The sequence below is a fragment of the Bufo bufo genome, chromosome 5 (assembly GCF_905171765.1).
Source record: "Bufo bufo chromosome 5, aBufBuf1.1, whole genome shotgun sequence".
Classification (NCBI taxonomy): Eukaryota; Metazoa; Chordata; class Amphibia; order Anura; family Bufonidae; genus Bufo; species Bufo bufo.
The window spans coordinates 88,932,026-88,959,811 of NC_053393.1; the positions used below are offsets into that span (position 1 = coordinate 88,932,026).

At 46.1% G+C, this 27,786-nt stretch overlaps 1 protein-coding gene across 2 annotated transcripts in view; it reads right to left on the reverse strand.

Annotated features, from left to right (window-relative positions):
- The window catches only part of WWP1 (WW domain containing E3 ubiquitin protein ligase 1), a 131,121-nt gene that overhangs the window by 19,557 nt on the left and 83,778 nt on the right, over positions 1 to 27,786 (reverse strand). Inside the window, exons 3-13 of one of the 2 annotated variants that reach the window (XM_040433796.1) lie at positions 23,794 to 23,929; positions 19,454 to 19,578; positions 18,122 to 18,265; positions 17,975 to 18,044; positions 16,775 to 16,956; positions 14,204 to 14,525; positions 10,544 to 10,639; positions 8,850 to 9,024; positions 8,619 to 8,673; positions 7,569 to 7,653; positions 4,456 to 4,584 (exon numbers count right to left, since the gene is read on the reverse strand). In XM_040433796.1, coding sequence (XP_040289730.1) covers positions 4,456 to 4,584; positions 7,569 to 7,653; positions 8,619 to 8,673; positions 8,850 to 9,024; positions 10,544 to 10,639; positions 14,204 to 14,525; positions 16,775 to 16,956; positions 17,975 to 18,044; positions 18,122 to 18,265; positions 19,454 to 19,578; positions 23,794 to 23,929 — 1,519 coding nt within the window. The remainder of the gene's footprint in view (positions 1 to 4,455; positions 4,585 to 7,568; positions 7,654 to 8,618; positions 8,674 to 8,849; positions 9,025 to 10,543; positions 10,640 to 14,203; positions 14,526 to 16,774; positions 16,957 to 17,974; positions 18,045 to 18,121; positions 18,266 to 19,453; positions 19,579 to 23,793; positions 23,930 to 27,786) is intronic. The other variant, XM_040433797.1, reaches the window with a different exon arrangement.

Below are 27,786 nucleotides of genomic sequence, written 5' to 3' on the forward strand. Positions count from 1 at the left end.
CAGAGAAAAATTAAGCTTTTTTTAATAGACTGGATAATTTGAAGACTTACAGAAAGGTCAGACTATACAGCTGCTTTATTAACACCCTATAATAAGCTAAAAGGCTCGTGGATCCTGCGATACTGCGTATTAGTAATAATGTGAAAGGGAAGTCTTGCTGATTCATCCAGTGCATTTACAGAAGAAAGCAAAGCAACTCCGTGAATCGTCTTGATTAAAAATCGCCAATCGTTTTGCATGAACAGCTTCTATGCGGAGCTATACGTTTCTATGGTAACTCAATATAAACAATCCCTGTGCAATACAGATATTGCCATCTATCTGTCTCCCACTTCTTCGCATCCTACAGCTTGTACAGTATCTTAGGAAGAGCCAGGGAACAGGCGGAAGGAAGGCCGGCCATACAGATCAGATAGGAGGCTTCCACCCACAGCTTTCTCTTTCAACCACTCCGTTCACGTGAATGGGAGAGGGGAGAAAGCTGCTGCCAGACACCTCTGAAAAGGATCGGGCAGTTGAAATCCAAAAGCCTGATCCTTATTGAGCCAACATCTCCTGTTGAGGAAGCGTCGGGAGGTCCCCAAACATGAGAAGGTCGGATGTTTTATTATATGCAAATGAGCCTCTAGGAGCAACGGGGGCGTTGCCGTTACACCTAGAGGCTCTGCTCTCTCTGCAATTGCCACACCCTCTGCACTTTGATTGACAGGGCCAGGTGTGATGAAATATACACTGCCTGTCCATTTAAAAAGTGCAAAAGATACGGCAGTTGCATAGACAGCAGAGCCTCTAGGTGTAACGGCAACGCCCCCGTTGCTCCTAGAGGCTCATTTGCATATAATAAAACATCATTTCTCTCAGCAATGCAGGCACATATGAACATGGGACCAACACAGATGTCTTCAGCTGCCAAGCGCACATGTAACAGGTCACCCAGTTTCATAGGGACAAATCTGCTGACAGATGCCCTTTAAGACTGCAAGATCAGACCACACTGTTTGTAGTCTGTTGCCATGGAAACATAGGAGTCTGCATAGGATCTGTAGACACAAAATGATAGAGGATTTGAAATTAAGGCTGTCGGGAAATTAGCTTCATCTGAGATGCGCTGGAACAAAAGTAATAGGTTGCACAGGTGGACTGTCCCTTTAAGCTTGGGTTTTATTGGTGGACATCAGTTCTTATCTACCAGTACATACAAAGCTTTACTTCTGCACAATATATTAGAGTCACATGCGGAATTCATGGCAGAGGAGCAGCAACAAAGAACTCAACATCTTGATCCAATTTCTAGTCCGGCTTGGATCACAGATGCCCGCTGAATATTAGCAGACCGTTCAAAGCCACAAGCAATTCCTTATGCCGGTGAGATGAAGGACTTTACCTATGTCAGGTGAGCGCTCAGGAGCAGGGGTGTATTGTAGGACGCGCGCCGTGCTGAAGCCACGGGACATGCACATTTCTTATGGATCCCTTAGGCATACTGTGACCCACACAAGAGGCATTAATAAAGCGGGGTAGAGGATTACGGCATGCATGGACTCAGCCCCATATACAAGAAAGAGCTTTTATCCCAGCAAAATCCCTCCTGCTGTGGTCACACATCATGGTTAGATATGGGAGATCTTCATTCCAGCGCAGCATCAGATAACCACCGAGGCGGACGCAAAGTGGATGATCAGAACTGCAGCAAGCGCACGCGCCACTGCAGTAATATTTCACACCAGCGAGGGGCAATGGAAGGTAATTCTCCTGTAATCTGGTATTGGATGATTCAGTTCTGCAAGACTGACTCACAAGACCAGGAGACGGAAGAGGGATCGGTGTGTCCTTCCTGCTTCAATCAGGTGGAAATCTGAAGGAATTTAACTGTATGTGTGCCATGTATATAAAGAGAAAACAAAAGACAGACAGATACAAGATAGACAGACAGATACAAGATAGACAGACAGACAGATACAAGATAGACAGACAGACAGATACAAGATAGACAGACAGACAGATACAAGATAGACAGACAGACAGACAGATACAAGATAGACAGACAGACAGACAGATACAAGATAGACAGACAGACAGATACAAGATAGACAGACAGACAGACAGATACAAGATAGACAGACAGATACAAGATAGACAGACAGATACAAGATAGACAGACAGATACAAGATAGACAGACAGACACAAGATAGACAGACAGACAGACAGATACAAGATAGACAGACAGATACAAGGTAGACAGACAGATACAAGAAGATGGATAGACAGATACAAGATAGACAGACAGACAGATACAAGAAAGACAGATACTAGATAGATAGAGAACACATTCTATTTGCTCAGGCTGTGTTTCTAGAGGTCAGCAGCACCCGCCGAACAACGCCACCAGATCGGATTGGTCTAAGGCTGTGTTCACATGAAGTCTTCATCCCACATTTAACCTCTACACATGATGTATAGGATTACCAGATGCCTCTGATGGTGCCATGCACTGGCATCTGCCATCATAGGGTTCCAGTGTAAAGTATGTGGTTTTTTGCTGGACTCTGCAGGATGGAAAAGAGTGCTACAAACTGATACATTCTGCCTCCCCCCGAGGCATATGTTAAACATAGGACAAAAAAAGTGATGTGAACACAGCCTAAGGGCGCATTCACGCGAACGTGGTTTGGTTCCGCATCCGAGCCGCATCCCTTGCTCTGTTCCGTGGCCCCGCAAAAATGATGGATCATGTCCTATTCTTGTCCGTTTTGCAGACAAGTATCGGCATTTCTATAATGGGCCGCCCATTCCGTTCCACAAATTGCGGAACACACGGGCGGCATCCGTGTTTTGCGGATCTGCAATTTGCGGACTGCAAAACACAGCACGTTCGTGTGCATGAGCCCTAAGAGGGCAGTCACAGGACCGTGTTTTGCAGTCTGCAAGCCGCGGATCCACAAAACATGGTGCGGCAGTACACCAAAGCCCTTGCGTGTGCTTCCACATCCATGCCACAAAAGACAGGACATGTCCTATACTTTGCTGCACAAAACATGGTCGTCTGAACACACCCTAAGGGAGATGAGAAAAACACCTAAGCGAGCAGGTTCCATTTCATCCACGTCGGCCATGGATCTGCATGGAGAGCTGTGGGCACTGTGGGCATACTCAGCCATGGCTCTCATACAATTTTTTTTTTATTTGGAAGGGGAAGGGGGTGATCATGGAGGTTCTTACGGGAAAACCCATCGTAGTAATTGCCGGGGGGTTGCAGAACAGGCTGTTTAAGCTACTGCTAAACTTATGAGAAGACAGCACACTAGGAAATTGGATTAATGCTCCTCTAATTCATTAATATTCACACCCCAGTGGTAATTAGTCTTACATTAGTGTGCCATTTTTCAAGCTGGTACATGGATAGGCCACAGATCTGGTGTGCCGTCTCCTCAATAAGTATACAGTTGTGTCCGGTGATCTGGGTGGAGGGAAATCACATTGGGGACGTGCACCCACCGAAAGCCTTCTGGTCGTCCTCGTGTTTACAAGTAAGCTATTGCTAAAGGCATACTACAGGCATGGCCAACCTGAGGCTCTCCAGCTGTTGCAAAACTACAACTCCCATCATGCTCAGACTGCCTACAGCTATCAGCCTACAGCAGGGCATGGTGTGAGTTGTAGTTTTACAACAGCTGGAGAGCCGCAGGTTGGCCATGCCTGGCATACTATATATCCCTTCAAATCCGTATCCCCGAGCCGAGGCATGGAGGACCACTGCTGTGTTTGCACATACTGTACATCTCCATGATTCGGCAGCCAACATCGACTGACTACAACAGACGCGCGGTCCTCTGAGGTCTCAGGGCGGCCAGGGCAACGGACGGGGCTTTCTGTAGAACAGCTTTGTTCCTATAATTCTGCAGCTACTGAAAATGGCTGTAGCCCCATATATTGTGTACGGCAGACCCACAGCACGTATGATATGAGGGTGCCAGTGTGAATAAAGCTGCGCATGAGCCAAAGGGAAATAAAACATGCCATACACACTGCAGATGAAGATCTATACAAGCCGTATGTATATTCTTCACATGATCGCCATACAATACGTGTACAGAATAGTGCCGCATGTGCGTTATACAGTCATATTCATATGCAGATGACAAGCGGAAATACCAAGCAGCACGACCGGGTTTGTAAGGCGGGGAACACACACGTGACTTTATGGCAGTGAATTAATGAATCACAGTGAATACCAAGTAATCAGCAGATTATTATCACGAAGGGTGACAACGTGGCGGGTTTCATTGACAGACAGTCTATCATTAAAAACAAAGCAGCGATGAATGAGCGGCAGCTGCCATAGTCGTCGCTGCTGGGAAGAAACAAAACCATTTGTGTGCTCCTAACCCTGGTGCTCACACTACGTCCCAACGCAGCGCAGAGCCAACGGCTGCGCATGCTTCCAGTTTACTTACACGGATGACTTTCCAGTCCGGGGGTCATTGAAAGTAGTGGTCTTTGTGTTGTGATCTACAAAGTACTTTACCCCTTCTCTTGTGTACCGAATTTCCCAGCCCTCGGGCAAAGGGTCCTCATTTTGTAAACTGTGGGGAGGGAGCAACCATTAATAAGAAGCTTTTTCTAAGCACAGCAAATAACACACAAATTATGCACGGCCGCTAGTAACTAAAGAGGATCGGTCAGCATTCTGACGTATCGGCAAATACCTGTATTCCCCATGAGATAGCAATTCCAGAACATCTTTTCTTAGCACTCTGCACTGCTCCTCTATTATTCCTCCGTGAAATGTATTCAAGAGGCTGACAATGCTTATTAGACAAAGGAAACGGTAACGGCCAGGCCTTGATTTAGTCATATACATTTCCAGAAGGAACAACAGAGGAGTGGTGCAAGAAAACGTGCTCTAGCCAAATTATTTTATGGGGGGGTACAAGTACTTACTAAATTCACATGTCACAAGAGGTGACGGGTCCTCTTCAACTAGGTTTATTTGTATCCAATACTATATAGCAACCTACATTATATGGTTATACTGAGTGTTAGTGGAGTCTGTAATAATGAGAAGCCAAGCAAAGGAAAAAAAAAAATATATATATATTATATATCTGCCGCCAACGTGACAACCCCCTTTACCATGGGCAGCACATTGCAGATTTTGACTGCGGTTCGCCATAGATGAGGAGGCTTGCAGCAGGGATGAGACAAGCAGCGGTTCACGAGCCATCAGCATTGTATGTGCGCCCTCTCTCCTGGGGTGGACAAATACTGGGGGACACCCCTCCATCACAACCGGCTGGTTTGCCCCCGTTTAACAGCCAGACAATAAATGTTTTGCAAAAAATGACCCAAACAGTTGGGAGCCGGCGAGCATTTTTTAAGCACTGCGGGTTCATGGCATTTGTCCAGCCCTCTCGTACGAGGTTACGGAAATGGAAAGTTTCTATAGAGGGTGAACAGCCAGCAGCAAGTCTGCTCTATCCAGGCAAAAACACATGCATATCTAAATGAGAGAAATCACTGGGGGGCATTCACTAATCAAAATGCGCCACAATTCTCCGCAATTTATACCAGAAAACTGGAGGATACGCTTTGTACCACGTTTATTAACCGATTTAACCACTTTTCTAAGCTTTATACCATGCACATATCAAGGACGCATGACTCAGGCCTCAGGCAAACAACAGTGGCCGTATTGTGGTCGGCAAACCAAGGACGGTCAAAAAACGGACACCTTCCGTGTGCAATCCACATTTTTCTCACTCCCATCACTAAAAATGACTATTCTTAATACAGACAAGAGTAGGACGTTCTATAATCTGCAGAACGGACACACGGATGCGGAAGGCATATGGATGTCCGTTTTTTTGCAGACCCATAGAAATGAATGGGTCCATGGGTGATCCGCAAAACATGTGGATCAGGTACGGACGCACAATACAGTCGTGTGCAGGAGGCCTTAGCAGGAAAAGGGCACCGCACGGTGGAGTAAACTACATAAGCCAATAGCTGGTGTGAACTGAGGCTAGACAGTCTGTAGGTGCGCCGGATTTACCAGCCAGCATCAACCACTGTTTAAAGGGTTTTTTCCAGGACTTACATGTTGATGTCCTATCATCAATGTCGGATCAATGGGCAGCCGCCTGCGATGGAAACTATACAGTGAACGCAAGGCTCCATCCACGGTGTAGTTTCCGGCACCAGCGTACATTCACTTTAATGGGAGTAGTTTTCACTCCAGGCGCACAGACTGCAGGAGGGGCGCCTAATTTATGACGAGGCCTGCGTATGAAAACAGACTCTGCTTGCCTTGTAATGAATTCTTACCTCCTATGTCCAGAGCAGTTCAGTAAATGAATTGGTTCCTATGGACAACTAGGCCAATCAGCTCCAGAGACTGTTTTAACATGGGCCCCACTGCCTCAAGAATGAGAAAAGTCTCCCTGCTCTACTACAAAATGCGGATTCCTTTGTCCAACATAGAGTTCAAGATCTCTGCTTGCTGTGAATCAATGGAAACCATTACGGTTTACAACGAGGGGACAAAAAAAAAATAAACTCTGTCCTGATCATATGATGGACACACAAACGGTACAGAAGACATAAGGCTGGGTTCACATACATCAGTTGTGTCCGGCCAGTGCAGTCTCGGACCCAACTGGTGACTTGATGGTGCACTAATTGCACCCATCTGTCAAACTCTGTCTTTCTGTCCAGAGGAATCATAACTGATGCCAAAGCTGCGCCCATCGGAAAGCATAGCATCAGTTTTGGCACCAGATTCCCTCCCACGTATATGTACCATCCATGGTAAAGGGAAGCAAAACCGGATTACTGCACGTATGTGAAGCGGACCTCATGGGGCGTGCACCTTGAGACTATTACACAAGCAGGTCAGACGCCCTTGAAGTAAAACTATGAAAGAACCAGTGAATAACAGCAAGCAGAGATCTTAAAACAGGGGTGCAGAAAGTGCATTCAAATAATGTCTAAGCTTTCACTATTTTATGAATAAAGCTTTAATGAAAAAAGGTAATGACCCTTTAACGGTGTAACGTGTTCCTAATAACTAATCACCCCCAGTGTGTGGAGGCCACAGGCGCCACCTCACTGAAGAAGACATCTTCCTCTAATAGAATCCATGCTCTTCCTGACCTGAAGACAATCTTATCCAGAAACATTTACAGGGGATAAGGGCAGCAGACTGGGGCCCATTTATAAGGACACGCCTTGTCATAAATTAGGTGCATCCTCCAGCAGTCAGTGCACCAGGAGTGAAAACACTCCCCCGACTGAAGTAGTTTTTCGTCAACATTTACGCCCGATAGCCTCAGCATGCCGCTTGCAACAAAATATTGTCCTACAGGTGTAAAAGTAAAAAAAAAAAAAAGGGGTCTTGCGACTTTTTTTTTAAGCCAAACTGGTATTAGTAAATGACCCCCAATGTTTTGTTTCTGTAAGGCGAAATAAATGGAAAAGCGTCTCGTCTTGAACATGAAATGGAGCAATGTGATGGGGCGGTATTATCACATAGCACAATGACAAAAGCATAAAGACGACTTGTTCCTACCCTTGAGTTCGAGGGTCTTCCCACTGGGTAGTTTTTGTATTGTGATTCACAAAATACACTCTATCCGTAGAGTCCACTCTTCTTTCTGGAAAGCAAATGGTGCAGAGTAAGCCGTTTTACTATGTGGTCAGGTTTGAAGAGAGGCTGTCAGCAGTTTTGACCATGTTAGACTTCTGACAGCACTAGGTAGGATATGGGGAGAGGAGGGCAAACATACAATCAGGAGAAGAGTGAATATCAACTTTTATTCCGCAGGGACCGTCCCTGCAAGTGCCCATAAAGCTCCAAAACCTGGGCACGTGCAGGGATAGTCCCTGGCAGAATAAGGGTCCATTCACACGTCAGTAGTGTATTGCGGATCCGCAATACACCCGGCCGGCACCCCCATAGAACTGCCTATTCTTGTCCGCAATTGCGGACAAGAATAGGACATGTTCTATTTTTTTCGGGAGCCGCGGACCGGAAGATCGGGGCTGCGCTCCGGAAATGCGGATGCGGACAGCACACTGTGTGCTGTCCACATCTCTTCCGGCCCCACAGAGAATGAATGGGTCCGGATTCGTTCCACAACGTTGCGGAACAGATCCGGACCCATTCTACGGACGTGTGAATGGACCCTTAAAGCGGATATTCCCAAACTGCGAATCCAAAGTGACAATCACAGAAAAAACAATACTTATGGATTTTTGGTCGCAGGTTGCAAGCCGCACGCTACTTTGCCATCATGGTAAACAAAGCAAGTCATGAGTGCCATGCAACTTCTCTGCGACCTGGCTGTGTTTTTACAGTTAAATCACAGCTATAAAGTAGTCACGTGAGAGCAAGTGGCAGACAAGTCACACAGATATTGTGTGTGGCACGACACGTTGCCGTGTAGCCATGGCCTAAAAGTTCATACTTACACTACTCCTGATAATAAAAGCTCTGCAAAACAGTATGTCTGCATTGTTCTCCCCAGCCCCTACCGAGTGCTGTAAGCAGTTTAGCATGTCAAAGCCGCTGACAGATTCCCTTTAAGAAGAATGTAACAATCTTGTAATGTGCTCCTACCCCAGCCTGGTGGTAAAGGTCCCAAGGGATCGTTTTCTGCTGACAACATTGAAGCCTAGAATTGAACATTTAACATTACTACTAATGGAAATAGAACAATATGTCACTGCACCAGCCCCTCACCCCCGATGTCCAATTCACAACAATCTAACCAAGTACAGATCCATGGGTGGTGTAGACATGTATGGGTCATACGCCAGCTATACAGGGACACTGAGGGGTCTGAATTACCGAATAGAGGTATCGCTGGTTGAACTGCTGCATAGCTCCCTGGAGTTGATTGCGTTGCGACTGCCACTGCTCAAAATTGCGGACAGACTCCATTGTAGGCCTCTGCCATGTTGTAGTTCTAGTGTTATGGTCAACATAGTACACCCTGCCACGGTCGTCCACTCTTCTTTCCCATCTGAAAAGCAAGAGGATTTGCTTTATGTTGCATTTAGGATAACAAAGCAGGTACGCACACAGCAGAATTCCTTGCCTGGTTAAGTGAAGGAAGCAACGTTGTGCGGGACTTGCCAAGTTACTTTATAAAACCGCTTCCTCCTCTGAATAATGCAGCACAGAGTGCACGCCCGCTCCAATCTTCTAATCAATTGGAACAGCAGAGCTGGTGCTCATACTGTTCCTACACATCCTGCACAACATTAATTTCTTACAACTGGTACACTCTGCTGCTTTCCATGTAAACTGGACACTAAATGGGCTTTAGATACAATACCTCTGGTAATTCTTTAAATCGTATTCCCATGATGAACTGCATATTCATTGTGGCACTTAGCACTTAAAGGGGCCTTCCAGTTATACCACAGGATAGGGGATAACTATTACATTGGTGGCGGTCCTACCGCTGGGACTCTCACAGATCACATGAACAGGGGCCCTGTACCCTGTGGAACACCTTGAATGAAAGAAGCGGTCGGTCCGCTCCATTCGTTTCTATGGGAGCCCCGGAGATAGCTGAGCCCTTTACTCGGCTATCTTCGGAACGTCCATAGAAATTATTGGAGCGCTTGCGCACATCCCCAACTGGCTACTCTGTTCATTTCAAGGGGGCTCCGCAGTGTACAAGGACTCCGTTCTTGTGGTCATTGAGGGTCCCAGTGGTAAGACCCCCACCGATCTAATAGTTATCCCCTACAATGTGGGCAGGGGAAAAACATCATTTATTCGGAATACCCCTTTAACTCCTATAGACTCCAATAAAGAGGGCTACCCACAAGCACAAAACCTCTCCTGTGGATTCTATAGGGACAGAAGCTGAGCTCATGTGATCCCCATTCTTCCAACAGGTGTTGGGGTTGGAAATGGGACCCACACCCATCAGGTATTCTTAAAGGCTATGTACACCTTTGGGGGCATTTTTTTATTACGGCATTGTACTTATTTTGAGCTAAAAATCATTTTTTTCCATTGGTCTTTATTAACAATATGGAGTCCTTTTTCTTTACAGAGCTGAGATGCTCTCCTAGCTGCCTGTGGATTTTCTCTTTTCCGTCAGGCCAGGAGCAGACGGACTCCTTATCTCTGCTCTCTGACATTATAAACACTCATTGTAGCTCAGTTCTTACGTTACTGATAAGAGTGTGGCTTAAATAAGTGTTTATGTCCTCTTAGTAGTTTAGAGATCAGGTTTATTAGATGACCGGCACAAAATGAAAGTGAAAGTCACACAGTTAAAAAAAACTGTTAAGCCTTTTTGTGACAGAACAGCTCAATATTTTTAATAAAGGCCAATTGAAAATATGATTTTATGCCAAAAATTCGTAAAATGCAATAAAAAATAAATTGCTCCCAAAGGTGTACACAGCCTTTAACATATCCTGTGGATAGATGATCTTTCCATGATCACATAATTACACATGCATCCTAATGCCAATGTATTCCACCTGAATCCCCAAAACATTAATGCTCAAAGTGCTCACCCAGGAGGTAAAGGTTGCGGTCGCTCCCATGTCGTAGTCCTTGTGTTGTGATCAACGTAATAGGTTCGACCATGAGGATCCTTTCTCTGCTCCCATCTGCAAAAGAAAGAATTAATGCAGAATTAAAGCAATCATATGATGAGAAGAATAAATCCAACGGCACCACTGAAAATAGTAATGTGTAAGGAAACCCAAAAAACGGCCACGATTACTACAGACAGATTCTGATGATGTCACGGCATGTACAGTGTTGTCATAGGGACCTTATAAAATAATACATTTACTTCACACAAAGCACGGACCGTGCAGCGGTGCTTCTCAGAGCGATCTGCACCTCCAGCATGCATCGGCTGCAGCATGTGGAGAACGGATGCCAGATACTTTCTTTGGGTCCACACTTCGGATGCTGCAAATGCAAAAGGGGCAGATCACCGTGACAAGTGCCGCTGCACCTTCCGTGATTTGTGTGAAGGTTCAGATACCCTTTAAAAGGGAAAATGTCACCCTTGGCAAGAACTATTAAGCATAATACCACCTACCCCTAACTCCGGATCAGTAATTTGTACGTCGATACTTACCCCCATTCACCTGCTATGTGCCCACAAAATTGCCACGGAATGTATACAGAGGGCTTCTCCTGGAGTCCTCTCCATTATGTGCGCATGCACAGGAGTCCTATCAATGCAAACCATGGGTGAGTTGAGGGTGCACAGTGAGGGAATGGGGGCGAGTATAGACATATAAATTACTGATCTGGAGTCAGCGGCAGATGTATACATGTATTGCTGCACTTTAGGGCTTGCCGGAGGCGACAGATCCCCTTTAATTGTGGCAGCTACATGTGTGTATGTGGGGATAGTCATGGATTTGGTAACCTGAATTGACATTAGGTGTTCATGACAGGAAGAGTTGTCATGGGAATCTCATCAGTCTTTGAGCATGTACCTTCAAGGAATAATACCAAGAAGAGGTTAGAAGAGCATTTTCATATTTTTAAAGGGGTTGTCCAGCTTTTTCCAAGTGATGGCCTATCCTCAAACCCCAGCCGGGCGTAGCTCCGTCACCAGACTCTGGAACTACACTGCTCTATCATGAGGAGAGGCCATTACTTAGCTTTAAGTGCTGTCAGTAGGGGAACAGGGGGCATTAGGAAGATATAAAATAGTAATATGGACTCCTTATCTACAGTACTACTCGAGTATTACTGTAGATAATGCTACAAAATTGGGGCGACAGATTCCCTTTAACACTTGAACCAGAAAAGAGGTCTCAGCTTACCTACAGGCTACAGTAAAGGTCCATAGCCCAACACATCCGGTCCAGCTGCTCACAGTGCACAGACGAGGGGCGAGTATGGCCCACGGAGAGAACATCGGAGGTAAACTGCTGCCTAGAGGCTTTTGTTTAGTAAAACGCGTCAGCGTCTTTTCCACCAGCTAAGGACCAGGCTTTCCTCTATATGTTTTTTTTCTTCTTTTGGTTCCACTTTAGGCTTCAACTCAAAAACTGCAGGTGTGATTCCAGTCTACATCTCTGGCCCATCCAGAGTACAGGGACACTACAGAATCACATGGCCTCTTCGATTTCGGGATTCCAAACTCACAGACACCCAGAGAAACGTAGAGTTCCTTTACCAAAAGTGCTCCATATAGGGTTCATGACGCAAACCGAATACTGCCATAGGAGGACTAAATGTCTGATCTCTGGGGTCTCACCACTGGGAATAATCATTTTTAATAATGAGCGTTTCCATGAGCCTCACAACCAAACACAAATGCAACAGCACTCCGCAAACACGGAATATATGAGCCAATACTATATCCACTATGTAAATGAATACGAGATACTTGGCCAATATATTTTGATCAAAATCATTTGTGCCCATCATTCGATCAAAATATATTTGACAAGTATATAGTATATTCTCAGCCGTGGAGAAACGTACTTGCACTTTTACTTTATTTTACACGATGTACTAACTTTGTGCTTTGTCCATGAGCCCCATAGGAACTGAACTTGGCGGCCGCACAAATGCTCAACCTCCTCTCCATTCCAATCTTTTTCTCACCTCGGTAGTTCCTCCTCGCGGCGTAACCGCAATAAGGAACAGAAGCAGCCTTCTAGCCTCTATGTGTAGTCTGACTCTGCGGTCCTATTCGCAGGGGTGAAATGGCCATATACTCTACAGGTAGATTTCCTGGGGAAGTGGGGGGGGGTGCGATGCCCTCCTCACAGCCGGCCAGGTACATAACGATCTGATGCTGTCAGCATTAAATAATCCTAGGATCATCAGGTACTTATGCACATTGCCAGCAGTCGCAGGTGCCCTCCTGAACTGTATCACTGTCCTCAGTATGGCGATAGGGCAGTATTTTATGCTGCACTGTGGTATTTGGTTCTGCTGGGGCAGTATTTTATGCTGCACTGTGGTATTTGGTTCTGCTGGGGCAGTATTTTATGCTGCACTGTGGTATTTGGTTCTGCTGGGGCGGTATTTTATGCTGCACTGTGGTACTTTGTTCTGCTGGGACGGTATTTTATGCTGCACTGCGGTATTTGGTTCTGCTGGGGCAGTATTTTATGCTGCACTGTGGTATTTGGTTCTGCTGGGGCAGTACTTTATGCTGCACTGTGGTATTTGGTTCTGCTGGGGCGGTATTTTATGCTGCACTGTGGTACTTTGTTCTGCTGGGACGGTATTTTATGCTGCACTGCGGTATTTGGTTCTGCTGGGGCAGTATTTTGTGCTGCACTGCGGTATTTGGTTCTGCTGGGGCAGTATCTTATGCTGCACTGCGGTAGTCGGTTCTGCGGGGCAGTATTTTATGCTGGACTGCGGTATTTGGTTCTGCTGGGGCAGTATTCTATGCTGCACTGTGGTATTTGGTTCTGCTGGGGCAGTATTTTATGCTGCACTGTGGTATTTGGTTCTGCTGGGGCAGTATCTTATGCTGCACTGCGGTATTTGGTTCTGCTGGGGCAGTATTTTGTGCTGCACTGCGGTATTTGGTTCTGCTGGGGCAGTATTTTGTGGTGTTCTGTAGTATTTGGTTCTGCTGGGGCAGTATTTTATGCTGCACTGTGGTATTTGGTTCTGCTGGGGCAGTATTCTATGCTGCACTGTGGTATTTGGTTCTGCTGGGGCAGTATTTTATGCTGTACTGCGGTATTTGGTTCTGCTGGGGCAGTATCTTATGCTGCACTGCGGTATTTGGTTCTGCTGGGGCAGTATTTTAGTCTGCACTGCGGTATTTGGTTCTGCTGGGGCAGTATTTTGTGCTGCACTACAGTATTTCTGGCTCGAATGCTGTGTGATATAAAAATCCCCACTGCAACCACAAGCATTTGAACAAAACGGATTCAGTGGTTCATGACGGACACCAGTTTGAGCAAATAAAACCAAATTATGAAATAATGAATATAGAAAATGTCTCTAGAAACACAGATGCACGCAGCGGACGCCTTTACAACAGTAAATTGCTGTGGCCTCCGAAAACGAAACAGGAAAAGGGGTTAATTCACTAGAAACCACCGAATGCTGTAAAACCACTGTGACCACCCAGAAACATCCTATGACTGGTGAGCCGACCCAGGCCTGCGGACGTGGCTGTAATACAAGTGACAGCACGCAGATTACGACAGCTCCATCCATCAACATACCCAGGTGGCAGAGGCTCCGCAGTGGTGCCAGGCTGCTGTCTCACCGGATCCACAGAGGCAGCAACTGACGATTGCCCGGGTTTCCCAGCTTCAGGGCTCGAGCTGCCAGGAGCAGCAGGTGGTGACATGGAGTCCGTAGCCCTTACAGGTTCAGGATCAGCGATAGCAGCCGGTGTGCCACATTCAGAAGTGCTACTTTCCGCTACGTCTGATGCATTAGTCGCAGACTCTGTGCAATCTGATATGTGGGATCCTGCAGGAGCCGCAGCAGATTCATGGCAAGACGTGCTATCGGCTTCTGATGCAGTAGCTGTGCCATTAACTGAAAGGGAACGATATTTAGCGTCAGACATGGACAAAATGATTCAGAACTGTTAGCATCGATGCATGAACAGCTGCTGTATGTCATGTAAAACAGAGAAAAAAAAGAGCATTACAAGTTGGCGGCGGCTTCCTAGGTTCAGGTACGATCAAGGGCTAACTATATGTGATGCACCTTCTCCTCTGCTCCTCCACAAAAGCAGGTGGAGGTTATAGAGAGGTCTCCCATATCCCATAACTGTGACTTTGGCAATTGGGATAACCCCGTAAATCAGACTGCAGCGGTAAAAAAAAACACAAAAAACACAACAACAACAACGTGTCCAGGCCATGTGCTCAACAGAGGCACTATAGAACCCCTTAAAGGGGTTCTGCAGTTTGTTTAAACTGATAATCTATCCTCTGGATAGATCAGTGGGGGTCCGACACCCTGGACCCCCGCCGATCAGCTGTTTGAGAAGGCAAGCAAACAGAGCTTAGCCCCGCCCAGGCCAGTTGATACTAGTTGTGACGTCACTCGGCAGTAAACAGTGAGAAGGCCCCAGCGCTCCTGGAGCGCCGCCGCCTTCTCAAACAGCTGATCGGCGGGGGTCCCGGGTGTCGGACCCCCGCCGATCAGAGGATAGATCATCAGTTTAAACAAACTGCAGAACCCCTTTAAGTCATATTCACACAGCAGATATTTCCATCAAATAAAAAATCTGCTGCAGAATACTCTGTACAGATATGAAGCTTACCTTTGGATTTCTGCCACCTTTGGGACCCGCACGTATCTCCAGAACGAGCCCCTGAAGTGGACAGCGCACTGGGCACACACGATCACTGCTAGGCTATTTCCAGCAGTGAATGGACAGCACCAACACATGCACGGTGCACTTCACTGTGGGGGGCCTGTTCTGGGGATAGGTGCAGGTCCCCACAACTATCTGACTTTGCGATATGCCATCAATGTCTGAGATTGACCAACACCCTTGAAACGTGACAAAGGCTCATGCACCTGTATTATGACACCATACAATCGCTGAGTAGCACAGTGCCGTAATATGGCAACTATAGATGTGTACGACTCCTTACTGGCCTTCCGCATGTCTCGGATTTCAATCTACCTCCATATGAAAAGCGTGGTATGCTCCATGCACTGCCATACTGGCTCCGTCAACAGGTATCTGCTGTGTGCACGAGCCCGTCGTATTACAGCGACATGAAGAGTCGCACATCCACAGCTCTCATTAACCACCCCAGAACTGTTAATCCCTAACGCTGTGATCACATGGGAATGTTAAAGAACAACAATTTTAAGCTGCTGGAGGAGATATTTTCATACTAGGCGACACTAGCACAGGAAAGCAGCTCCCGATGTGTTTTGACTGGAGTCTCCGCATTATTCTCTCGTCCTGTATTTCACCGCGGAGAACCCGGAACTGACAAACAAAAAGAGATGAAAAGAGACTTTCCTGTTTGGCCTCGGGATCAGTCGGCTGCTGTGAGACACGACCGCATAGATATAAGGCGGAAAATAACCATCATCATATACCCCCGCAAGACCTACAGAGCCCCCCACTCACCTTTAGGCTCCATTCACACGTCCGCAAGTGTGGTCCGCATACGTTCCGCAATTGTGCGGAACGGGTGCGGACCCATTCATTCTCTATGGGGACGGAATGGATGCGGAGAGCACACCATGTGCTCTCCGCATCCGCATTTCCGGAGCGCGGCACCGATCTTCCAGTCCACAGCTCCGCAAGAAAATAGAGCATGTCCTATTCTTGTCTTGCGGACAAGAATAGGCATTTCTATGGGGGTGCCGGCCGGGTGTATGGCGGATCCGCAATGCACTACGGACGTCTGAATGGAGCCTTATTCAGAAAGGACTATTACCTTTAGGCAAGTATTCAGGATTGGCTGGATGTTGGCATGCGATTACTAACATTTCTCCATTGTGTGGATGTTATAAAACATAAAATCATCCTATTTATTTTCATTTGCCTCTTGTAACATTCAGGCCCAGCAAAGTCTCTCTGGGTCTGAATAGGTTAAATGAGGCCTGGCGTACAAAGTCGCCATCCAGAAGCTAACGCTGTAAGCCGAGCCTTTCAAGTTCACGGTCTTGTGACAGAGACTTGTACCAAGGCCAAGATGAGTTTATTGTATAACTCCTCGTGGAAGTGCTCCGCATTCATTCACTAGGTGCACTTGCTCAGCGCAGGGCTCATCAGCGAGCGAGCTATAAAACAAGAAATCATCGCCTACCGGTTCTAGTGCCAGACGATGCAGTAAGTGGATTTGGTGCTGGTGTATTTTTGGGTCTGGCTGCAACATGAGAAGGGGAGCGAATGCCATCTCCATTTGCTATTTGTGCATTAAGGGCATTCTGCTCGGCGTAACTGGATGTTGTTTCATTAGTTGTCCCATTGGGAACGTCACTAGAAGATCTGCAGAGGGGATATAAAAGAACATTATTAATTTACATCCAGCGAAGTGTAAACAGATTGGAAACGGAGTTCCCGATGCATGCGGCTCTGAAGGCGTCAGTAGCGGTCAGTCTGATGATGATTTCACTGACAGATACCGCTCTCTCCTGGCTCCCCATACACACAAACGTTCAGCTCGGCCGACCGCGTATGTGTATTCTAAGGGGAGAATGGAGAAAGCTGCTGCCAGACACTTCTGGTGACAACTTATCTCCCAGGAAAACAAAAGGATTGGGTAAAAATATTCATTTCGCCCGATCCTTCTCTTCCCCCGTCGGGAGCTGCGGGTACATATTAAATTGTTGGCCGAATGCGCAGTTCTTGGTGGGTTCGGTTGACCATATACTAATGTGTATGGGGGCCTTTAAGGAGCAGCTGTCAGCAGTATACGCGCTTCGCAGCTGAGGGCATCTGGGTTGGTCTTAAGCTCAAAATTAAGTTTTAATATATGCAAATGAGCCTCTAGGAGCAACGGAGGCTCTCGTGTTACTCCTAGAGGCCCTGCTCCCTCTGCCTGACCCTGTCAAAGTGCCTTCACGTACCTGCATTTTCATACATGCTCCATCAGATGCCTTATTACGGAGGCATTCTTCCCTATAACCACTGTTTTTAGAGGGGAAGATCTCCGACGTAGGGCAGCACACCGTCGGACTTGACGTTACAGGCTTCCGTGCGAGGCCTAGCCCTACTCCCCGATCACATAACCAAAAACACCAGACCCAGAAATCTGGTCCCTGGCCTTACACTGAAGGACCTTCTTCTCTCCAGCAGTAAACCAGTGTAACCAGGGGCAGATCGATCTGGGCTTTACCTCCTTTAATCGTTTCTATACATTTTTAACATGATTTTGGAACGTTCATCCAACCTGATACATGGCACTGTACGGTGTGCAGTTACCAAAACTGACATGCCTAATGTAACCCACCTGGTGCTCAATACTACGATCAATAGATAGAACTGTCCACTGACAGGCACATACCCTGCTGTGATGTCGGACGAACACTCGCCTCCATTTTCACGGATAGCATCGCCATTTTGCTGGATTTCTACTAAAAAGACAAAGAAACGGTGAAAGGTTTAAAGGGGCACTCATATCCGGTCATGTATTCATGCACACATTACTTACTGGGTGCTGGAGTTGTGGAATTACAAGCTGCAAGGGACTCTGGTTCAACGCTTAACCCATCTAAAATGACTGTCAGCTCGCCAGTTTGGACTGTGCCATGCTTGCCATCCAGTGACAGCTTCAATTGCTCTTTTACTCCCTCCACTGAAGGGAAAAAATTTTGGGGGAAAAAGTTATAGCAATCCATGAAAGAAATTTCCAGAGCTTACATCAGGCTCAAATGTGTGGCTTGTACTTTTGAATAGCGGATTAATCCAGATTATTGTGATGGTGCCAGTAGTAATATCTAGATTACATATGCACAGCCTGGGGCCAAATTGGACCTGTGATGCCATTCTGAGGCTAGTTTCACACCTGTGGTGTACCGACAGAGAGCATCCCGCCGGACGCAGACGGTACGTCAGCCGGCCCCATTAAGTATAATGGGGTCCAGAGGAGATCCGGCTGCGTTCCGGGAGACAATGCTGCGGCTTGTGCCTGGCCGATTCCTGGCATTGTCTGCCGGAACAGCCTGATGGAATTCACACCGGAGGTGTGAAACTAGCCTGAGCGGTCCACGGCCAGCAGGCCACGGTGCCCATCCACTTTTAAGCATTAAGGGGTAGCATATGTACAGCTAAATATTTTTTCAACTGGAAATATCAACTCATTCTACTTCTGCTGATCTTCTAACTATTGTAACAACGCAAGCGTGACTGCCGTCGACTTCATTACCTCCACCCATAAACCTGTGCGCTCAGCTGGTCTCATGCCCTTTAGGTCATCAGACAATCGAGACCAAATCATCAGGTTTGGGCAATCTGTGTCAATTGTGTTTGGACGGCTTAAAGGGATCCTCCCCCTGGCACTTCACCAAACTACAAGATAGATTACAAAAGTGTGATTGCTGAGATTCCGACTACGGGGATCCCGATGACCACAAGAATGAGGTGCCAGATGTCGCAGACCTGCGGCCATGCATGTGTGCTGCTGCTCCATTTAGCGTCATGGGACTGTTGAAGAGAAGGAGAGTCCAGTGACCGGCCACCAGTCCCATAGAGTTCAACGATAGCATGTTGCATGCAGCAGAAGTAGTGGTGGTGGTGGTGGTTCTGCATGTGAACGGCTATTTCTGGAGGATAGGAAAAAGCTCTTGTGGTGGGACCACCCCTTTAATACACTTTGCAGTGGCACCACTGAATCATGAGAGGCAGAGATGAGCAAACCGTTTCAACTGTTTCCCCAGATTTATTTCTCTCTCTAGTCCACAGGATTCAATAGGAAAATGGTCAATTAGAAGTTAGTTAATGAGCCATTCAGCGGTCGCCCCCTTCCGTATCTGCGGCAACTTACATTTTCTATTATGCGTCTCCAGCGCTTGCCTCAGGTCGACAACGGTTTTGCCAAGCAAAGCATCAGCCTTCAAAGTGTGGTGACTCCATACTTTAAATTCAAGTGTAGTTTGAGGGGTTACCTTCCTGGAAACACAATGAAAAATTATACTATAATATCATATTTTTTTTTAAATGAGACATTAATAAGCGGGCGAGGGTTATTAGCTGGTTTCAGCTTGCGATTCCTTACATTACTGATAGAAGACGTTATTTGATCGGAGGTCGGAAAACCCTTAGGGTCCATTGCGGATCCGCAAAACACAGACACCGGCAATGTGCGTTCTGCATTTTGCGGACCGCACATCGCCGGCACTCTCCTAGAAAATGCCTTTTCTTGTCCGCAACTGCGGACAAGAATAGGACATGTTCTATTTTTTGGCGGAACAGAAGTGCAGATCCGGACAGCACATTCCGGCCTCATTGAAAATGAATGGGTCCGCACCTGTTCCACAAAATTGCGGAACGGATGCGGACGTGTGAATAGACCCTTAGAAACGTAGTAACCGTCTGACAAGGCCATTAGTAAATACTTGTGTTCTGGAGCATCTTTACTCATTACTCTGCATTCTGATGTCCCTCAGTTATTCCTCCTGAATATTTAAGGGGGAAAAAATGAAACTAGGTGTTACCATTCCTCCTCGTCAAGGAGGTGTGACCCTACACAGTCTGACACTATAATCCAGGGGTCACCCCAGCTGTTGTGAAACTACAATTCCCAGCATGCTCTATTCATTTCTATGAGAGTTCTGAGAAGAGCAGAGCAAGTATTCATGCTGGGAGTTGTAGTTTGTACAACACCATTATGTATGCGGATTGTCTGTATAGGTCGGGATAAGGACACCACAGCCCAAAATATCCTGAATATAAGCCAATGATATGCTGGGACAGCGAGAGCGAATGTATCTTTTCCATGACACATCGCTCAAACGCAAAGGGACACATCTGACGTGATTGTGTCTGTCTGATGTGTCCCTTTGCGTTTGAGCGATGTGTCATGGAAATGATACATTCACTCTCGCTGTCCCAGCATATCATTGGCTTATATTCAGGATATTTTGGGCTGTGGTGTCCTTATCCCGACCTATACAGACAATCCGCATACATAATGGTGTTGAAATTATGAAGATATATGTGTAGCTCCGAGAAGCAGTCTGAGATATGAATTTCCCTTAGTCAATATGGCTGCCGTGGCTGTGTAATAGCAAAGCGCATGCGCTGACTGCCGCCGGTCTCAGAGAAGCGGATGGTACGCAACACTTCCTGGACATGCGCACTCAGCCGCACGGGACGCCACTTCTAGCATGAGAAGATCACCATTCACCTACAGTTTTACTGGTCCTGTCCTCCATGCGATTTGTTCTCTCCGCCCCACTAAGAATTATTAGCACTTATCACTTTACAATTAATACCAGCACACAGGTGTAGGATATATAGTGATTATTAATTATACGTTTTGTGTACTTATTGTATATGAAATAAGGGATACATTATAAATTACTATATTATTGATTATTTTATCATATACATTTTTAGATTGTATTTTGATCACTGACTTTGAGTGATTGTTTCAATTTGTAAAATGTACATTGATTTTATCTGTTATATATAGTGTTGAGCCGAAACGTCGCTTTTCTTCCACAATGGGTGAATAAAGTTTTTTTTACTTTTTCATTTCTGGAGTGCTGCCCATTTTTTTTTTGTATTTTGGGACTGTGCTGGTCTCTCATTTGGGCATTGCACCCACATTTATTTTGGACGGTGCTGCCGCTGGATATATATATATAAATAAATAATGTAGAGATGGGGGGGGGGCCCATCTACTGGCAGCCCTACTTATAAGGGTGCACTCACACTATTTGGGGATTGCACCTGGACCCATAGAAATAACTATGGGGTCGCAAAAAATGTGGACAACGCAGGGATGTCATCCGTGTACTGTCCGCATCCTTGTGGCTAAGCTGAAAATTATAGAACGCGTTTTAAGTACAAGAATAGGCATTTTTTTTTCAATGGGGGTTGAAAAAGTGAGGTTTGCACACAAACCACATCAGTATTTTATGGATTCGCCAATTACGGACTGCAAAGACTGAAGATGTAGCACATCCGCTTCATTATTTAGTAGGCACAGCGCCACACATTTTCTAGTGGCTGTGTCTGGTACTGCAGCCCAGTACCACTCAAGTACAACAGTGTTTCCTTCCTTCAGCCAGCGGATCTGTGCAGGTGCTGGGAGTCAGACCTCATTGATCCGATACTGATGGCTAACCTCCAGCACACCAGCCATGGTAAAACTATGACTCCCAGCATACTCCATTCATTTCTATGGAGTTCTGAGAACAGCCAAGCAAGTGTGCATCTTGGGAGTTGTAGTTTTACCACAACTGGAGTGCCGGAGGTTAGCCATCACAGGCCTATACTAAGGCTGCGTTCGCACCTGTGGCAAGCTGATTTGGCTGCCTGATCTGGCACAAATGCTGGCTGGACCAAAAACCGTTGCATTAAACAATTTTTGTCCGGCCGAAACTCGTTATTTATGCCGGAAAACGGACGGATCACCACCGGACTTCATTATAGTCAATAGGGCTGGCTGAACGGCCTTGTTAGAGATGTGAACGTGGCCTAAGGGATATAGAATATACAGAGTTAATACAAGGCACTTAGTAATGCATTGTGATTGTCCATATTGCTACCTGCGCTTTTTCCTATAGTGTGCAAGCACGACCACCACTGCTGGATTGCAGAGTGGTCGTAACCATGGAAGCTAGCAATCTGTAATATGATGGGAAAATTGGTCAAGCTAGCAAACTATGCAATATGGATAATAACAATACATTAGTAAGTGCCTTGTATTAATTTTCTCTACATGATAATTGCCATTTGCTGACATGAGACAACCCCTTTAAAAAAAAGTGGTGCAAATTGACACATCTAGGGTTTCTGCATTGCGTTCTAAAATGCGTGGCTTAAAAAAAAAAAAAAAAAGAAGAGGACAGTGCTCCAAAGGAAAGAGGTGTGGCCTAATATGCACCACTTTGTGCCATAATTTTGGCGCAATTCTGGACTAAGATATGTTTCAAAGAAAGCCAACTAATAGTTGGTATAGAGTCAGTGGAAAGTGTCTGTCCCTGCACCACATTCATCATCCAGCCTGCACCCCCTGAGCGCAGCCGGTCTAAGGCCTCATGCACACGACAGTGAAAGAAAACGTCAGTTAAAAACGGACACACAGTCAGTTTTTCATGGCCATTTTGCATCAGTGTGTGCATCCATTTTCTGACCATTTGTCCGTTTTGCATCAGTTTTTCATGTCCGTTAAAAACAGATATGAAAAATGGATGAATTTGATTGGCAGTTATTTCTAGACCCACCCTTCTGAGAACACCCACAGGATGGTAGGCCCCCAGCTAAAATAATGTCCCACATGTAGGCCCCAGCTAAATAAATGTCCCCCACAGTGTATATCATTTTTGTAACCGCCCCTAGCTTTAATAACGCCCCCAATGTAGGGCCCCATTTTAAATAATGTCCCCCAAAGTGTGTTTCTTTCTGAAAAAATTTTTTTTAGGGCCCCCAGCTTTATAATGTCCCCCATGGTTTATATAATGCCCCCATAGTGTCCTGCAACCGAAAAAAAATTAATAAATAAATACAAACCCTCACCTTATCCACTTGCTCACGCTGCAGCAGTCTCTTCTCTCGTCACAGAACGGGACCTGCCGAAGGTGCGCGATGACGTCACTGCGCGCTCCCATGTGGTTACGTCACCAGGCAGATCGCAGGTCCTTCGACAGGTACTGCTCAATGAAGAGAGAAGAGACAGCCGCACCGCGAGCAAGTGGATGAGGAGAGGTTTTTTAGGTTTTTTTTAACCCCAAAATGGCCTGTGTACCCATTTTTAACGGCCGTTATGATGCACTCCTGTCAATCGGCCTTTAAAAACTGTCCCATTGATTTCAATGGGGTTCCTCCGGCTGTATTTTTGGACGGACGCTATTCACTGACCATTAAAAGAACGGCCATGTGAATAGCCCCATAGACTTTCACTGGAGCTACAAATGGCCGTGTGACGACAGTTACTTAGACGGCCGTCACACTGCCATTTTTCACGGTCATGTGCATGTAGCCAAGTGTACACCTTCCTTATGATCAGTAAATCTGGGTCAAAGTCTCAGAAAACTTCTGCATTAAGTATTCTAGAAGGACGCTCCACTGATTATTCAATGCATCTGTATTTCCATGTCAATCTGTTCGGGTTAAAGGTGGGAGAACTATGTGCGGCTCCATAAAACGGGGACGTACACAGTCAGCTGCTCCTCCCATCTCGGATTGCTGGAACTGCTCGCTTTCGTCGTCTTCTTTGTTTCGCCATCAGCAGCTAATTCTGTGTAGACGGTTCCAAACCAATTCTTCTTTCTTTTCAGTTTGGCACAAGACACTAAAAAAGGAAAAAAGACACAAGTGCAAGCGATTCAGTAATGTGTCACACATGCACCTCCAGCCGCCATATTGGAATGAAACAGACATTTCCGCACCTGTGTCTATAGCAGATAGTATAAGGAGAATATTAACAGACACCTGATTATTTTATTGCAGGGGAATATATACGCTGAGTAGTTTCTGACACGCACTACTAGCTACAGGCTGCTGCAAAAGCAGTCTATCTTCTGAAGTATTCACGAAGCAAAGAATCCCTTCTGTACCAAAAGTTCTGAAGGGCTGTTAATAGTAGTCTCAAAGTATGGTAACTTAGAGTTTCTAGCATAAAATACCTTTTCATCATTTTTGAATGCCAACTGTGTCCCAGGGGAGGGTACTAGACAGAATCCGTCTCCTTCCCCTTCTGGCAGCTGAGAATACAGTACCTTCTTAAGACGCCTTCACACTCTGTGGATTGTGTTGCAGAATTTTCCGTGACTGAAAACCAGTTCCATTCATTTGAATGGGGCAGCAAGCACATGGATTTCTACAAGCCCCATTCAGGTGAATGGAACGGATTTTCAGTCGGGGACAAGTGTGCAACAAAATGTGCAGCGTGTAAAGGCGCCCTTACTATCCCTGCAGAAGGAGTCTTCTCAGCTGTACTGCCATGCTACTGCACAGGTTGTGGACAAGCAGGGCAGAAAGCTATTTCTATAGGCTTCTCTGCAGTAAACAGGGGATCACTGAACAGACCTGGCTGTGGGGAGGGTGAATAAGCATGTGCGTCCACCGGCAGTGCGCTCCGTAAGTGGACCTGCATGTTGCTATACACTTTATACACCATCTGGCACCATATTAAGTAAGTAAGGCCTCTTTCACACTTGCGTTGTCCGGATCCGGCGTGTACTCCATTTGCCGGAATTACACGCCGGATCCGGAAAAACGCAAGTGAACTGAAAGCATTTGAAGACGGATCCGTCTTCAAAATGCGTTCAGTGTTACTATGGCAGCCAGGACGCTATTAAAGTCCTGGTTGCCATAGTAGTAGTGGGGAGCGGGGGAGCAGTATACTTACTGTCCGTGCGGCTCCTCGGGCGCTCCAGAATGACGTCAGAGTGCCCCATGCGCATGGATGACGTGTCCATGCGATCACGTCATCCATGCGCGTGGGGCGCCCTGACGTCACTCTGGAGCGCCCGGGGAGCCGCACGGACGGTAAGTATACTGCTCCCCCGCTCCCCACCACACTTTACCATGGCAAACAGGACTTTAGCGTCTTGGCAGCCATGGTAATCATTCAGAAAAAGCTAAACGTCGGATCCGGTAATGCGCCGAAACGACGTTTAGCTTAAGGCCGGATCCGGATTAATGCCTTTCAATGGGCATTAATTCCGGATCCGGCCTTGCGGCAAGTGTTCAGGATTTTTGGCCGGAGCAAAAAGCGCAGCATGCTGCGCTATTCTCTCCGGCCAAAAAACATTCCGGTCCGGAACTGAAGACATCCTGATGCATCCTGAACGGATTTCTCTCCATTCAGAATGCATTAGTATAAAAGTGATCAGGATTCTTCCGGCATAGAGCCCCGACGACGGAACTCTATGCCGGAACCCAACAACGCAAGTGTGAAAGAGCCCTAAATGTCATAACCAGTCACTGGATCTGTGACTTATATAATGAATATCAGATTTAAAGGTGTTGTCTAAAGATTAAATTAAATCGAACTTGGGCCATCCCATTTAATGATGGGACAACCCCTTTAACAGAATGTTACTTGCGCTGAAGAAACGTAAAACTGTGTTGAGGAATTGCTCATTAAGAAACTTCCTAATGTTCACAAGTGGAACCTGTCACAAAATCTCAGGTATTTTGGGGCTTTGCAGTCAAGGAGGGGGTCCTATCAGTGATTGAAGTCAAGGAGGCGGTCCTATCAGTGATTGACAATCTTCCCTCTGACTGTGTATACACAGATAGCTGTCAATCACTGATAGGACTGCCTCCTTTACCGCAAAGCCCCAAAATGGCAGAGATTTAAAGGGATTGTGTCACATTTTTAAAGGGAACCCGTCATCAACTTTATGCTGACCTCACTGAAGGAAGTATAAAATAGTGACAGAAATGCTGATTTAGCTCATGAGTGACACACCGCTGAAAAGTAAGTGGTTGCTGAGAACCCGCATCATAACCATTGCAGGCCCAGAAGAGTCCTGGTTGTACATAATCTCCTGCTCTCTCGCCCATCTGCTGATGATTGGCAGTTCTCTCCTAGAGAAAGAGGGAAAACTAGGTAGAAGCCTGTCAGTCATCAGCAGGTGGGCGGGAGAGCAGGAAGTCATGAATGACCAGGACTCTTCTCAGGTGGCCGGGACTCTTCTCCAGGCCCAGTCTGTAATGGTTGTGATGTTGGTTCTCGGAAACCACTTACTGTTACCTTATAAATGACAGACCGCCGAAATCAACTCACCTGTCTCTACTTTATACCGCCGTTCGTATGGGCAGCATAAAGGTGATGACAGGTTCCCTTTAAAGTGTAACTGCCATTTCACTACCAAAAATGAAATTCCTAACATATGTGATGCTGAAGGGAAGATATTCATGAAGCTTTATTTTTCAGTAAATTTTACCTCTCTGATGTCTGTATTCAGCCCTTAGCAACCATATTTTTCTGTGCCTCTATTTCAGCATCTTCCTAAAATGGCCTATGCTGCACTTCCCGTGGTGATCTTTGTCCTGTCCTTGAGTCCATCCTGTATTTCCCTCACTTCCCATAAGCCATTGCTCTTCTCACATGAACTAGCAGGACCAATCAGAATGCAGATAACTTCCCCCGCTACCCCAGAGCAGTGTGTATCCTCTCACATACAGCTAACCAGAGACAAGCCCTGCATTACATAAAATCAGGAAGCATTTGTTTTAGCCTCTTAGAAGTCACATTAAAAGTTTTTTTTAGGAACCATTTTGGGGTATACTGTATATAGAGTATTACAGTAAATTACTTATTTTATATTAAGGGGGATACAGTAAATAACTTATTTTATATTAAGGGTGAAAAATAAAAAAAAAACTGCAATTTTTACATTATTTTGTGGAATTTATTTACGGCGTTCGCTGTGTGGTAAACATAATATAATTTTATTATGTGGGTCACTACAATGACAATAATACGACATTTCTACATATTTTTACAGTTTTTTCTCTTCTGCAGCGGCTCCCTTATCCTACTCGGCAATGAAAGGGAGGGGTGGGCTGCTTTAGCTGCTCATATCTCTGGTTTGGTACCAGCTAGATATATTGGCTTTGTATTTCAAGCTTTCAGACAATACCAGAATGACAGCAATCTGTTCAGTACAGGGGAAGATATCGCTGATGGAAATCGGGATGCAGTGAATGCAGCCGAAAGTGAAAGTAAAAGCATGTTTTACCCGCAATTATTTGCGACTCGATTTCTAACATTGATTTCTCCTCTGTTGTTTGGACTTTAGCTGTCATTCTGGTCCGGTGAAAGCCTGGAATGTCAGCTTTCGAACAAGACCAGTTGCATGTGTGTAGCTGCCACCATTCAGGAGATAGCAGCATCTAAAGCAGAAACCCAGGACCCCAGCGCTGCAAGGCACCAGTGCCAACACTATGCTGCCATTCTGTCCATTGTAAGAAACCAATTTAAAGAAGGAGCCATTGTGAGACACCACTTATAATTATCAGGTTTTGGATGGTGTCAGCACCCCCCTCGCTGGAGTTCACGTGATGTGTGGTTGTGGCTGAACGACCAGTGCAAACACCTGATCTATCTAAATCATTCATATTCCCCAGTAATACCGTCACAGCGCCACTACTAAGGTTTGTTTAAGAGCTCACACTCTTAGGCCTCATGCACAC